Below are 14071 nucleotides of genomic sequence, written 5' to 3' on the forward strand. Positions count from 1 at the left end.
CTGCGATAAGTCGAAACCCCCCATGTTCGGCTGTTCTTTGTCTTTCTTGACAATCATCTTCTTTGTCGTATTTATACATACAAAGAGGAAGGCCTTAGCTGCAAATATGGTGGCCCAAGATAAGCCCGTTGAGGTCGAGTTCTGCACCTTGGGAATGTTCATAATTGGTATGGTTTACTTCGTCGCTCAAAGTGGGATGTAGACTCACAGGTGCATTGTTATTCAGATGATATTGATTTCGGCGGCTCAAGACCCAGTGTTAAGAATATCCTCGGTGGTGCAGCATCATTTGCAGTCGTGGGTGCCCGCTTGGTCTCAGGCTCGAAGTATGCACGAGCTGTGAGCTGGATCGTGGATGTTGGCTCCGATTTCCCTACGGAGACGCTTGATGTAATCAAGTCATGGAATACAGCCTGCGTTTTTAGAAAAGACCCCAGCAGGCTAACAACGAGAGCCTGGAATGGGTATCATCCTGACGAGAAACGAGGTAAGTTTGCGGTGATACATATTCCACCGAGGAAACCCACGCGGTAACTGACTGGGAAGACTTCAAATACTTGACTCCGAAACTAAGACTCGAGCCTGAAATGTTGTCCGATTCACAGGTGTGGTCCAAGACATTCCATATGGTCTGTTCTGCATCCCGTTGTATGTCCATAGTGCACGATATTCTGCAGCGGAGAGATGAATTGCAAAAGACAGGGAAAGCACCGTCTGTCGCTCATGCTTCCCAGCGTCCTATCTTTGTCTGGGAGCCAGTCCCTGATCTCTGCACTCCGGAAGAACAGGAAAAGTTCTTCGCCGCAAATAAAGTCGTGGATGTGGTGAGTCCTAACCACATGGAGCTCGGCATGATGTTTGGCCAGCCCGGTTGGACCCAAAAGAGCCAAGCAGGCCAGGAAATAGTCCAAAGGATTACAGAATCCGGCATTGGCCCCGATGGAAATGGCATGCTAGTTATCAGGGCAGGAAAGGATGGTAGCTACGCCTACTCAAAGTCCGGCAAGATTTGGCTCCCCGCATATCATCAACCCAGTGCTTCAGGTGCTACGCCTGTGGTCGACCCCACCGGTGCGGGCAACTCTTTCCTCGGGGCTCTATCCCAGGGCATGGTGACTGCAGGCCGAGAGCCATTCCAAGTCATTGGCTCTGTTCTATCAAACTCCGAAACTTGGAAAGCCCTTGAGTCTTGGGGTAATTACAAGCATTATCCTATGGCGCTCATTTGCGCAACTGTTGCAGCTGGCTTCGTGGTCGAGCAAATCGGAGTGCCACAGATCGATATTGATGGAAATGGAAAGGAATTGTGGAATCGGACTGAATTCACGGAACGTGTCCGCCTGTACACGCAGCGATTATCGAGGACATCTGAAGAGTCTCTCTGAGAACTATTAGTCAATCGACTAATTTCCGAACGAGAAACGCTCTTGTATTGTCGTACAGCACACAAGTGATCAAATAGTAGAAAAACATAAAAGAAAAGGTTCCTGCTGAAAATCCGCCTACAACCGCCATCCAGTATGCTGGACCTTCTTTATGAGTCGTTCTTCGCGGCTTGTTGTTTCTCGTGTTCCCGAATTTGCCTGCTCCAGCTACAAGTGAAGAAAGGTAAAGGTCAGCATGATATATACCGAGTGACATGGGTTCGGGGAACGGACTATCGGCTGGGGAAGAAGCGGCCGGGCTCTGGCATCTTGTCGCGATGTTCCCGATCAGCGCTGATACTGAAGGCGATAGCAGCGATACCAAACACAAAGACGCCCATGATCGCAGTGTTGGCCCTCCAGTTAGCTGGCTGGGCATACCAACCACCAGCGGGGGACCAAACTTCCTTGGGGTACCTGCCAGATCGAATCCATTAGCTCCTGGTGAGGTTATGAAAAACACGAGCACATACGGGATCTTTCCACCTCCACCCATTGTGACGAATATGCAATTGAAGGGTTTGTTAGAAGATTAAGAGAGCGTAAGCCTGGTAGTTCTCGAAGGTGAAGCCGAAAGGGCCGTCTCGGTCGCAGGTCTGATGCCAAGGCGCTATGTCTATATTAGGCTTAGCGCCGCCTCACACGACTTGGCCATCCCGTGACTGCCGCGACAATTTCTCTTCTCTCTCGTTGATGGTATGCCAATTGATTGCGTCGCGATTATCCCTCCCGTCCATTGTATAATCTTTTTTACGCCCTCGGAATACCACAATCGCCCAAATGAAGAGACTGCAACTCCAAAGATGGAGCAGTTCAGTCCTTTCGCCGCGGGCTCGGACTGCCAACCGTCTGCATCAACACATCTACGGGCAACGGTATCAATCGACCGCTCCCCCGGTCCAAACCCGTGATGATCCGACCATACAGATTTTCGAGGAACCAGCAGTTTTGGATGAGCAATTGGCTCAAATTGTGAAGGACTCTCACACCCGCCACTCGCAGCTCCAATATCCTTCTCCCCCAGTCGAAGCAGCTCGACAATCTGCAAAACTCGCCGCTCTCCACGCTCGACTCTACCTACCCTCCAGATTACCCGTCGAGACACTTGCGCGGACACTAGTCGATGCATCAGCAGATCCGAACCCGAATTTCAACAATGCCTCGCTGGCCACTCTCGGTCACGACCTCCTTTCCTACTACGCAACCGAGCACCTTCTTTGCACCTACCCTCGCCTACCCTTGACCGTGATCTTTGCCGCCATGTATGCATACGCTGGGCCTAAGACTCTTGCCGCGATGGCACGAGAATGGGGTGTTGACTTGGCCGCGTTGCCCGGTGGTGAGGTCGATCCCGGTCTGTTGCAGTTCCAGAGGCTTGAGCCTGGCACCGAGCTTGCCTCAGGCCCAAACCACCCGACAGCACGGCCATATGAAGCACAGAAGAATTGGAGGAAAACGGTCACTTCTAAGATTTTCTATGATGATGAATTTGGTGACCCGCTCAAGGGGATCAAGCAATCTGCCGCCGGTGTCACCACCGAGCAAGCGAGCGCTGAGTTCGTCCGAGCTGTTATGGGCGCCATCTATCTGCATGCCGGCCGCGCCGCTGCCAAGCGATTCTTCGAGCAACACTTCCTTTCACGACACCTCAACATCTCAGAATTGTTCAACTTCCAGGCACCAGCCCGTGACTTGACCCGGTTGTGCGCTCGTGAGAGCTTCGAGCGTCCAGTTGCCAAGGTCATCAGTGAGACTGGTCGTAAGAGCAGACACCCTGTCTTTGTGGTTGGTATCTTCTCTGGTCAGGACAAGCTTGGGGAGGGCGCTGGCGCCAGTCTGATGGAGGGCCGCGAGCGTGCTGCTGTTGCCGCCCTCAAGGGTTGGTACCTTTACAGCCCACTTTCTGTGCGCGTTCCCAGTGCGATGGAGGAGCCATCGGCCGCACCGTGGAAGCCGGTCCACGTTGACCTGGGCGAGGTCATTGTTTAAGGTATTTGTTGGTGCAATGGGATGCCTTGGTTCAAGGCACGGTAACATATTATTTCATGTCCCTTTTTTTCTCATCTCGCTTTTCTTTTTCCGGTGTGCTATTCTTTCGCATGGGAAGCTAGCCGGCGGTAAAAAGAGTCATCTATCCTGTCTCCTGCATGACTGGATCCTGTACATTATGGGAATTCCAATCCCTTCGATTCACCTGGTGTCTTTTTCTGCTAAATTTCCCTTATTGTTTTTTTTAACCTCTGTTCTACTCTTCTCCAGTTAGACATCCGGAAAAACTAGGCATGTCATGGCCCTCGCTTTGGCCCTGCCATCCAAATATAGAACTGCTCTCAGACATCTATTGAATGCATGAAAAAATCAATGTTAATGGAAGCTCTCTTGTCTTTTGATTCTGTTAGTTCTATATCTCTAGTTACTACCAAATGAATCTACCGATGCCTACATATCTATTCATCTAGACTTTACATCCACCCATCATTCCGGGTTGAGAATCTCATCCTCCCAGTTCCCACTACTCCTCCCGACACACACCTCTGTAGGATCATCCAGATAACGCCCATACTCTTCCCACAACTCCCCAACCCTAACCCCGAAAAGACCCTTCCAGAACCCGATACCCTGATTGTCTGCATCCTCCCCTTCACCAACATACCCAACTCTCAAAAGCCGATCATTCAACATCCCCACAGCGCCCCTCCCAACCCTAACATCCTCGAGCCACGCCAGAAAATACGCTGTATGCTGATACCCCATGTCCCACTTCGGCGGCCGTTCAGCAGCAGATAGAGGCCGTTTCCAGTGCGGCGGCTCCAGACCAGCCTTGAGCCGCACAAAGTCAGCTATGCCCTCGATTAGTCCGCCCGGCGGACGGGGGATGTCCTCGCCGTTATTCTTGAGGGAGCTAGGCGGCGCGGTGTGCTGGTAGCAATGCACAAGCTCATGGGTCAAGACTCCGACCAGCTCGTGGAGCGGGTCTTCTTTCGCAGATGGGCCGGATGTACAGTGCTGGATGTACGGGAGCGAGACGTGGATTTCCTTGTGCGCATCGTCGAGCTCGGTGCCTGTTGTGTAGGCTACGCCACTGTAATCGCGGAGGAAGACTGTTACGGATCTTGTTGGCGGGATGCTGGGTGTGAAAATGGGCCGGTGGGGGTTCTCGGACTTTGGGGGTGAAGTATATAGGTGTTTGATGATGTTCGCTAGGGCTCTGTCGAGTGTTGATGCGAGGTCTGGGATGAAGGCGAGGAAGGCGCTTGAGGCGGGATGGCGTAGGTCCTCCACGTGAAGACGGAGCTTCGGTTGGGGGACTGGTAAGGTGAGGTTGGTTGTTAATTTTGTCTGCTTTTCTCCTTTGCTGCTCGAGGTCTGTGGCTCTTGCTCTTGGGTGTTGCCCTTGGGGATTGCGGAGGCATGAGGTGCGTGGGCGGAGCTCGTCATGATGTATTTGCTTTGATTGACAGCGATCAACTGGGCAGATATTTCGTGTTAAAGATCTTCGACTTTTTATATTTGTCTGAGGTGTAACTATGGAAGTTTAGGTTGAGGGCGGGGGGATTCAACGTTATAATGACTAGACCCGCCCAGGTCTAGGGCCTAAGGCAGGATCCATGAGTTCATATACCTATATGCACATCGATATCTGATAATCGTATGTATAAGCCAGCTAAACCTTTGAAGGCGCTTACCTACATATATAACGTACAGAGATAAACCTAAATACTTTAGGCTAGCACTCTCAAATACACACCTTGTCGGCGCTGGTGATTCTCAAGAGGCCGCCATGCTCCACTTTGGCGATCTCGTGGGGTGCTAGGAGCTTTGATTCACATTGATTGGAATGAAAGAGGTGTATGGAGTAAGATTCAATCGATCGCGTGTCAGTTGAGCCTCATATTGATCTTTATCGTGTTAGACAATGCAGTGAGAAGCTTGTAGTTGTTTACTATGGCTTGAATTACCATTTTTATGCCTTTTTTTCAGAAAATAGGCAAATTGGTGATTCAAGATCTTTTACTGAGCAAATAATCGGTTTACTGGTGAGCATTTGACATAGAGATGTTGTAAACATGACGCTATTGGTTGCCTATTGCGACGAGTGATCCTAAGTTAATAAACAAACCAGTGTTGGGCTCTTAATAGAACCTTCGGGCACACCTCACCATGTAATGGCGGCTGGATAGAATTAGACAGGTATAAACCTAGGCAGGTACTTCTGAGGAAGTAACAACCCCCAATAAAAGTTGAAGGACTCAAGGGCCACCCCTTTAATATCATCTACATCCCTCGCGCTTATCGTCACGCGCTTATCGCCCCTTGTTTTCACTTTGTCCACTTTTCAACATCCCACCATATCGAGGTCAACTTTGCGCTCTTCCTCATATTCGTCTTCTATCTCATCGGATCCTGTATGTTATTATCCTCCCTGCTCTGTTTTGAACCCTTCATGGTCCTCTTCGCCATTCCTCCCTTCCCGACATCCCACACCCTTTTGCGACAGATCCCGATTCCCATCCTATAACCATCTGATACCCTCACTCTGTACACACGTCCACGCTATCCTTTCGCAATCGCAATTGCCCTGCTTCTTATAGCCATTGCTCTCTTCTACTGGTAGAATCTGCTGCTAACTTTCGTCATCGCTAGTGACAAATCGAAATCCGAGTCTGTTCTCCTATCCGCTATTGACCTTATCGCATTTTGATTCTCCTGGATCGTCCATTGCATACACCCGCATTCTTCCGTCTATTCCCTTCGGTGCCTGCCGCGAGTTGAGATCGATATCTCGGTGTTTACAATGGAGGCGAAGGCAGCAGAACTACTAGCGGCCTTCAAGAACCCCAACCTGTCCGTTGATTCAAAGATCGCCTACCTCTCTAGTGTCAAGTCCGATATCAAACAGAAAAATGTTCCAGAGGGGGCGATTCGCGCCATTTTCGAAACACTACGCCTCGCGATCGGCTCCCAACATTATTCTGTTCTCGGGGCGGGGTTCTCCACACTCGGTCACCTCCTGAAGCGCCTTGCAATCCAAGACCAGCAGCAATGGATTGTTCACCAGGCCGAGAGCTTGTATCCCATTCTTCTAGAGCGTCTCAATGACCCGAAAGAACGTATAAGAGCCCAGGCTGCGTCAATATTTACCGAATTGTGGCCATTTGCGGGTGACGAAGTCGAATATCATGTTCTGGAAGGTGCCCTGGTTGGAAAAAATCATCGGGCGAAAGAAATGAGCATGCTTTGGTTGGCAAATGTAGGCTTATGCACCCTGCAAGGTCTGTCTCAGGTACTAATTCCGATCTACAGATGACGAAGAACCATGGTTTGTTGTTCCGTCAATATGTTCCTTCCCTGGTTTCGTGTTTAGAGGACGCCGATAGCGCCGTTCGAGATACGGCCAAGTTGGTCGTGATTGATCTGTTCCGGTGAGTGAAGTTATCACTCTAATCATTATTCACGAATGCCCCTAACCGAACTCAGAAACGGCCCCGCAAGAGCGAAGTCTGACCTACAAAAACAAATGGCGACACGCGGTGTGAGGAAATCAATCGCGAATGCTATCCTCTCAGGTATTGGCTTAGGATCTGTTGAACCCGAGACTGCATCCTCTACGCGTCCAATATCTCGGGCTGAACGCTCGATTTCGGTGATGTCGTCACGTTCACATACTATGGAACAGACTGATGATGGTTAGTATTCTGATTATATTTGTACCCTTGGAGATTTGCACTGGTTGTACTAACATGCCTGCAGAGATGGAGCCTGTGAAAAGCCGCCCAGCTTCTAGAGCTCATCGTGAGCGACCGGCAGCCTCCGCATCTACAGAGCCACCAATTGTTAACAGACCCCGCACGCCGGCTCCGACACCAGCACCTCAGGAACCGTTGCCAGGCGATGATGGTCTAGAACCGTTTGATGTTGCCTCAGCGAGGGATGTCGATGATCTTGTGCGCGATATGTTGCCCTGGTTCGAAGGCAAAGAATCCGAGGACAATTGGTCAAAGCGCGAGAAGAATGTGATTCTTTTCCGCAGACTCACTCGAGGCAACGCGCCGCACGACTTCTCGCAGACCTATATCAGTGCAGTAAAGACACTCCTTGACGGTATCCTAAAGGTTGTCAACTCCCTAAGAACCACAATGTCTAGCAACGGCAGTCTTTTGATCCAAGATATTGCCCGAACATGTGGCCCTAGAATTGACCCAATGGTTGAGATTATCATGCAAAACCTGTTGAAGCTCTGCTCGGCGTTGAAAAAGATTGCTGCTCAAAACGGAAATGTCACTGTTGAAGTCGTCATTAAAAATGTTTCATTTAGCGTTCGCCTCCTGCAGCATGTCTGTTCCGCAACCCAGGATAAAAATGTTGGAGTGCGTTTGTTCGCCACAGGGTGGCTAAAAGCTTTGATCATCCGCCAGGCTCATCATAAAAGCTCAGTTGAACATAATGGTGGCCTTGATCTTATCGAGAAGTCGATCACAAAAGGACTGGGAGATGCGAACCCCGGTGTGCGCGAAGCAACACGGGCCACATTCTGGACGTTCTACGGTGTGTGGCCGGAGCGAGCCAATGTGATAGCAGACACACTCGACCCCAAGTCGCGGAACTTGCTGGAGAAAGATTCATCGAACCCCAACCCATCTTCAAGAGGTGCACCTGCATTACCTACAAAGAGCCCCGCTAAGAGTCGCGCCGCTTTAAAAGAAGCTATTGCTGCTCGGAAGAAGGCACAGACTCCTTCTCAACCCGAGTTGGCTCAGCCAACCTTTGCCGAGGCGAAGCCACCTGCTCCTACCTTCAGGTCTACTCGGAGTGTGCCTACTGGGGCCCCTCTCTCATCTCTATCTTCCGCGCCTATGAGGCCTGCCGTGAAGCCTCGGCGGGCAGAGATTAGTCGACCTGCAACCGCAGACCCCTACGCTCGTCGCCCCGAGTCACGAGCCCAGTCTAGTAACCAATCTACCCGACAAGCGACAACTTCCCCCAGGGCTATGAGGTCCAAACCGTCAACACCTACGTCAAGGGCCCCTCTAAACGCGCCTCGCACTCGGCCAAATGAATCGGCACAAGCTGCTACAACTAATGGCAGGCCGAAGAGACTCGATTTGTCCAAGTCCAAGTCGCACAGCGATCTCATGGCCGCGAGTCGTGCTCGCAGTGACTCGAATGAAAGTCTGGCCAATCAGCCATCTGCAAGAACACCCCGTAATGGAATTTACCCCAGTGCACCCGAGGACAAACATTCCCCTGCATCTATCCTATTGGAAAGTCCTCCGCTTGATGCACCACAGCCTCTTCTGTACTCAGCACCGCATGGTCCTCACGCCGACTCGGTTCCTGTTGAAGAACCAGAACCAATGACACTGGAGGAACCTGTTATTGCCGCACCTTCACCTTATATCCCGGAACCAGATCTTGCAGGGTCTCCTGTGCCCGTGTCTCCGGCTCAGCATTCAGATCTGGATTTTGGTTCTGGTCCCGTATCTGCCGTCAAACCCCTGCATGAATCAATGGTGATTTACGAAGATCCTACAACGCCCATCGCGGACAAAAATGAGACTCCTGGGTACTCTGCCTCGGTGGGCAATTTTACCCCCTCAAAGTCCTCCCCCAGTCGCGCTGATCAATCCGAACATGGCGGAGCAGAAGCTCAACTTGTCTCTGAAAATATCTCAGCATCGGTGGTCGCTTCCGCTAGGAAACCCACACCTAATTTGGCTCCTACGCAGGAATCTGTTATGAACTTAGAAGCTCGAACTCCCTCTCCAACCCGCCGGGCGCCACTTCAACCAAGCCCGTCACCTACGAGGGGCCGTGCCCAGCCACTGGCCTCTAATATCATGGATATTGAGGCCGTGCTTCCCCAAGAGCATCATGCAGGAACGAACGAGGCCGGTGGCAACAATGAGAATGCGACTCCACACCTGGCCAAGACTGTAGACTTGCCCGCTGTCCCGCGGTCTCCAGCTAAGCCGAGTGTCCTCGAAGAAGTGACGGCAAACGAAGCTACACCGCGTTCGCCAGAAGCGAGACAGAGGTCATTTGAGTCGATACCACCATCACTCTCCCAGTCGACGTTGTCCCAATCATCAATGTCTGAAGATTCCACACGACGCACTCGAAAATGGGTAGATCGTCACCGCAGCCCTAGCCCGCGTTCGAAGGACCCGGCTAATGCCCAAGAAATGATCCATAAAGGCCTGGCACGTATTGTGTCGAGAACCATGGAGCCCTCGGGATATAGGAAACTACAGGGACTTATCCAATACCACGGCGATGAGATTGTTTCCCAAAGCCAGGACTACAATACGTTGCTGGAGGCTCTATTTGTGGAACTGGAAGCGACGCCTTCCAACCGCAAGGATCATGACGTAAAAACTCAGGTTTTGGCCACTATTCGTTCCATGCTCCTACGAACCCGCGAACATTTCCACCCCTATGACACTCGTGCTATGGCAGCTATTATCAGGGCCCGCTGCCACTACGAGTCCACTTCCCACTTTGTCACTTGCTTAGAAGAAGTTGTAGACAAACTGGTGTTTTTAACTTTGCCCCAGACGGCAATTGTCGGTGTTCTGCAGGGACTAGATCTTGGAGCAGATGCAGAGAATGATGAGACATACCGTTCCACCATCATGGGCCTCAGTACTATTCAACAGTCGCTATCGCGTCCCGGTATCGATATCGACGACGAGCTTCTGGCTCGCATTGGAGCTGTGGTGATGCAACAGCTCGGGCACCCGCGCCCTGGGGTCAGAAAGAATGCCACTGAGCTCTGCACATTCTTGAACATTACATTCGGGCCCGAGCGAGTGCAAAAAGTCACTCAACCTCCTCGTGAAGGATCCCTTAATCTTTTGACATACTTCATGGCCCGGCGAACCCAGTAATTGTTCTTTTTTTTTCCCCATCAGCTCAGGATCCTCTTAGGAGGACCAGCGATTAGTCTGAATATCATCATACCCATATCAGGCACATCTCACATTCTTCACTCGTATCCATATCGTACTAGGAAACCCCTCAGGGGATTGTCCTAACAGGAGCGAAGCTCAGCCCTGGGCAGTTAGAAATTGGATTTTAAGAGGGGATCCATGAGTGAATGGGATCATGAAGTAATGAGATATACAGGGAAGAGAAGAGAGGAACTAGCCACCTGAAACTATACAAGAGAAAAGGAAAAATGAGGCATGTGACCTCATCTGCACACTGACATTGGCGTGCGTTGTGCAAGTCGGATTTGGTACACGCTTTGCTTCATCAGCTGTAGGTGGTATAGTTCCAGTGGTTTGGCTTTTCCACGCCATCATACAATACCCCTAGCTAGCTTTTGACTTCTTCCCCGACTTTGTCTTTGGGCATATCTGTTTTGGGATGCGTCTTGGTCTGGCGAGTGGATTGTTGAATCAACGCTATGTAACTACAAAAGGTAAGAAAATATTTCTGCGGTCCAGAACAGTGACTAATAGGGATATTCCTCGAATCTAAAATTCCAAAGAGTTTTCGCCGAGTCATCGAACCCATATCCTTTGGAACTGGTAGCTCCAATATGCTGCAGTAAGGACGGGATCACTGCCCAGCGCGTCCAGCCCTCACGATCCGCTATCTTCTCCACCATCATGTCTACCAGCCAATCGGTCGTCAGGTCCGTCTGCTCAAGGAACTCAGGTATGATGGAACGAGGAAAGACGAGGCCCTGCGAGCAGCACCCATATTTGTTCATTTCATGGACGCCACGGGTTATGGGCCACATTGTCTGTCTTCCCGCCATAAAATGGAGCGCAATGGCAGCGGGGATGAAAATGCAGGATGTGATCAAAATAGCGTTGGTTGGAATAGTCTTCAGTTTGGTCCTGAATACTGTTTTGGAGGCAACCATCGTGCCCGTAAGCAGAGCCCAGACCATGAACGACCAGGCCAGGTATGCCGGCCACTCTTCTGAATTCCATCCAAGAAGCTCATCGACATAAAAGAGTCGCATATATATCCATTTCTTATTCATGTTCCGTTCTTCCACAACTTCGAGAGCCTGTAAAGCGGACGAGCCAGCCCTTCACCGCCAGAGTATCATCTTCAATCATCGCCACGTAATCAGCGCCAGTGTCGTAACAGTCTTTCAACAAATGAGTATAGTCGTAAATCGTTTTGTTTCGATACCATCCACCTTCCTCCCAGTCTTTTATACGCTCAAAATCTGGATCATCTTCTTTGTACGTCAGCAAGCGGTCTGGCAACGTGCTAAGCCACTTCTCTGAGTAAATCGGATGTTTTGACGGATCTGTGTTACCGATGAGAATGTTCAGATAAATGCTCTTCCTCTCTGTTTTGCTAAGACCGGCCAGGAGAGAGGCCACTGTTAAGCCCGTATATTGCTCTCTACGAGAGCGACAGTTGCTATTCCAAGACATATAGTAGGGGTCCAGTTGTGCGGTCTTATTGGTTTATTGATGCTACCAGTATCTCTTTGAAACTCCTCTGCCTCCTCGATTCTGATGGACGAATATCGCCGCTCGTAGGCACGAGAGGGGTCGAAAAAATAAGAGGTGGGATCTCGATGGCTGGCGTAATGATAGTAGTAGAGGCAGAGGACGTAAAGGAAGGACCAAGTGCAAAATATGAGGTTGGTAATCGCAAGATGAAATCTCCTGGGGCACACAAGATGCGACGATCAGCCATTCTCGCTTGCAGTCCGTTGGGTGAAAATTATATGAGGGAGGTGTTGGTGACGAGGAATAGGGGTAACTGGGTGTACCAGGCGCAACACCCCAGTATCAAGGACTAGCAATTATTGGACATATGTCAAGTGATAGATGGGCGATTAGAGATTAGGTTGAGGGGTAGATGTCTGACCATCTCGAACTGGGTGGTGTTCACCTGCGACTGGGGGTCTATGCCCTTCGGGGTATCGTAAATCCTTCTCTCCCCGTATACTCGTATCCGCTTCCTACGGCGGCTAGAAATTGATTGTGATTGGTTAAGAATGATAAGCTATATACTGTAGGTTGAGTTTATCGGAATGCCCTCGCCCTATACAGCATATACATCATTAGCCCTCCAGGGCGGCTACACGGCAGCCCCACATGGGATTCTCTCAAATATACGGACTTAGGCAAAGATGCAGATTGCATGCGTTAGGGTGTTTCTGATTATTTTCTGAAGGACTACAGCGCTATGGTAGCTTGGTTGGTTAGGCAAACACGCTGTCGGCCATTGCAGATCCCCAAAGCCCGGGTAATGACAGTTCTATTACTCCGTACTCCCTATAGCATGGACAATAACAGCAGGTTTGAGATGGTATAATTTCTTTACGGTCATTTTTACCGTCTTGGTCTCACCTTCTCAGCCCTGGAGACTTTGATTCTTATCATAGGCCCAGCCCCTGTCTGAAAATTCAGTCGCAGCGTTCCTAGTTTGGACAGTACCTGCCTTGACATAGAGGTCCAATCGCACCTTCCCCAGGGTCAGTTATATGCCTAATGTATACCTTCCACCTTCTCGCCGGATGTTTCCTCCTTCTGTATTTATACTTTGAGTCGGTTAAAGTAGAAAGAGCATCGAAAACCCGAGGATCCCTACAGTCCTAGTCCCTGTCAGAGCAGAACCAGTATTCTCTGTTTCTACAGCCCACCAGCATATAAACAAGGCTGGTAGGAGATACAAAGCTTCTTTGCGTGCCCATTTTCACAACTTCTGCGTTACAAACAAAGAAGCAGGCAACAGTCTCCTCTACAAGGGTATTGTGATCTGCTAATCGGAATTCAATTTCTGATAGACACAAAGATAACAAAGAGGTCTTTGAAATCAAATACAGTATTGGTATGCAAAGAGCCAGAGTGAATAGTCTATCCGGACTATAAATCGCCCTCTTTGCCTCGAAGTTGGTATCTCATCAGCATTATTTTCGAGTACCCAACTCGATAATTATTCTCTAACCAAACAGTGAAATACCAGCTTACATCATGAAATTTTGGAAATGCGTCAAAACTCCAAAGCAGCCGCCTCAAAGATTCCCACTCGAGGTAGCGGAAGCCTTCAAACCCGAGGAAGAGATCATCCGTCGATTGAATCGTACCGGCTCTTCCCCAGGAAATCTCCTTTGTTTATTCCCGGACCCTACACCTAGAACAAGTCTTAACCAGTTCCGTTTCCAGCTGCACCGAGAAAACGGGGTTCTACCCGGCCTCGTCGGTTACCTCGAGAAGTATAGCAGCGCCTCGCACTTGGTCTGGAGTATGTGTGCTCTTCTTGCAGATAGCGGTATCGATCCAGACTGGACAGATGCATTTGAGATGTGGCGGCCACAGTGGAGACAGTTCGCTAACAGTTTTGAAATGCAGGGAAATATCTCGCGTGCTTTAGACATTCCACCCTCACCAGTCCGTGTAATGTGCGTTCGAAAACCTCACAGCCTTGATATGTATAAGCTCTATGCCGTTAACCCCAAGGCGAAGAAGCGTGATCAAGAGGGTCTGGAGGATCTCTGGAGGTGGATGCTTGATGCACCACCCGAGGTGATTCTTCAGGGAGCTTTTTCCATTAAGCTTGAGGTTGAGCCTTGTTTCCCTGGCGAGGAGATATCGTTTGCTGTCTCTAGTAGCTGGTATGAGTAAGTTTACTGCTTCGCTGCACCATCCCTTTCTCTTCTCTATATT

General features: G+C 50.1%; 6 protein-coding genes across 6 annotated transcripts; 4 read left to right on the forward strand and 2 right to left on the reverse strand.

Annotated features, from left to right (window-relative positions):
• Positions 1–106: 106 nt before the first annotated feature.
• LCP9604111_2107 (ribokinase family protein) lies at positions 107–1385 on the forward strand (the record flags this gene model as incomplete). The annotated part of the gene is made up of 3 exons (XM_039069548.1): positions 107–167; positions 227–487; positions 547–1385. 3 exons carry the CDS (start codon positions 107–109, stop codon positions 1383–1385), a joined length of 1161 nt encoding a protein of 386 aa, XP_038932234.1.
• A 149-nt stretch (positions 1386–1534) lies between these two features.
• LCP9604111_2108 (uncharacterized protein) lies at positions 1535–1920 on the reverse strand (the record flags this gene model as incomplete). The annotated part of the gene is made up of 3 exons (XM_039069549.1): positions 1535–1592; positions 1659–1841; positions 1898–1920. 3 exons carry the CDS (start codon positions 1918–1920, stop codon positions 1535–1537), a joined length of 264 nt encoding a protein of 87 aa, XP_038932235.1.
• Positions 1921–2204: 284 nt separating this feature from the next.
• Positions 2205–3413, forward strand: LCP9604111_2109 (mitochondrial 54S ribosomal protein mL44; the record flags this gene model as incomplete). Its single annotated transcript, XM_039069550.1, has 1 exon — positions 2205–3413. The coding sequence occupies one exon, from the start codon at positions 2205–2207 to the stop codon at positions 3411–3413; it is 1209 nt and encodes a 402-aa protein (XP_038932236.1).
• A 486-nt stretch (positions 3414–3899) lies between these two features.
• Positions 3900–4862, reverse strand: LCP9604111_2110 (basic secretory family protein; the record flags this gene model as incomplete). Its single annotated transcript, XM_039069552.1, has 1 exon — positions 3900–4862. The coding sequence occupies one exon, from the start codon at positions 4860–4862 to the stop codon at positions 3900–3902; it is 963 nt and encodes a 320-aa protein (XP_038932237.1).
• Positions 4863–6219: 1357 nt separating this feature from the next.
• LCP9604111_2111 (uncharacterized protein) lies at positions 6220–10312 on the forward strand (the record flags this gene model as incomplete). Its single annotated transcript, XM_039069553.1, has 4 exons — positions 6220–6675; positions 6729–6847; positions 6903–7111; positions 7176–10312. 4 exons carry the CDS (start codon positions 6220–6222, stop codon positions 10310–10312), a joined length of 3921 nt encoding a protein of 1306 aa, XP_038932238.1.
• Positions 10313–13378: 3066 nt separating this feature from the next.
• On the forward strand, positions 13379–14029 carry LCP9604111_2112 (uncharacterized protein; the record flags this gene model as incomplete). The annotated part of the gene is made up of 1 exon (XM_039069554.1): positions 13379–14029. The coding sequence occupies one exon, from the start codon at positions 13379–13381 to the stop codon at positions 14027–14029; it is 651 nt and encodes a 216-aa protein (XP_038932239.1).
• Positions 14030–14071: the final 42 nt, after the last annotated feature.

Source organism: Penicillium roqueforti (assembly GCF_015533775.1).
Source record: "Penicillium roqueforti strain LCP96 04111 chromosome Unknown scaffold_02, whole genome shotgun sequence".
Classification (NCBI taxonomy): domain Eukaryota; kingdom Fungi; phylum Ascomycota; class Eurotiomycetes; order Eurotiales; family Aspergillaceae; genus Penicillium; species Penicillium roqueforti.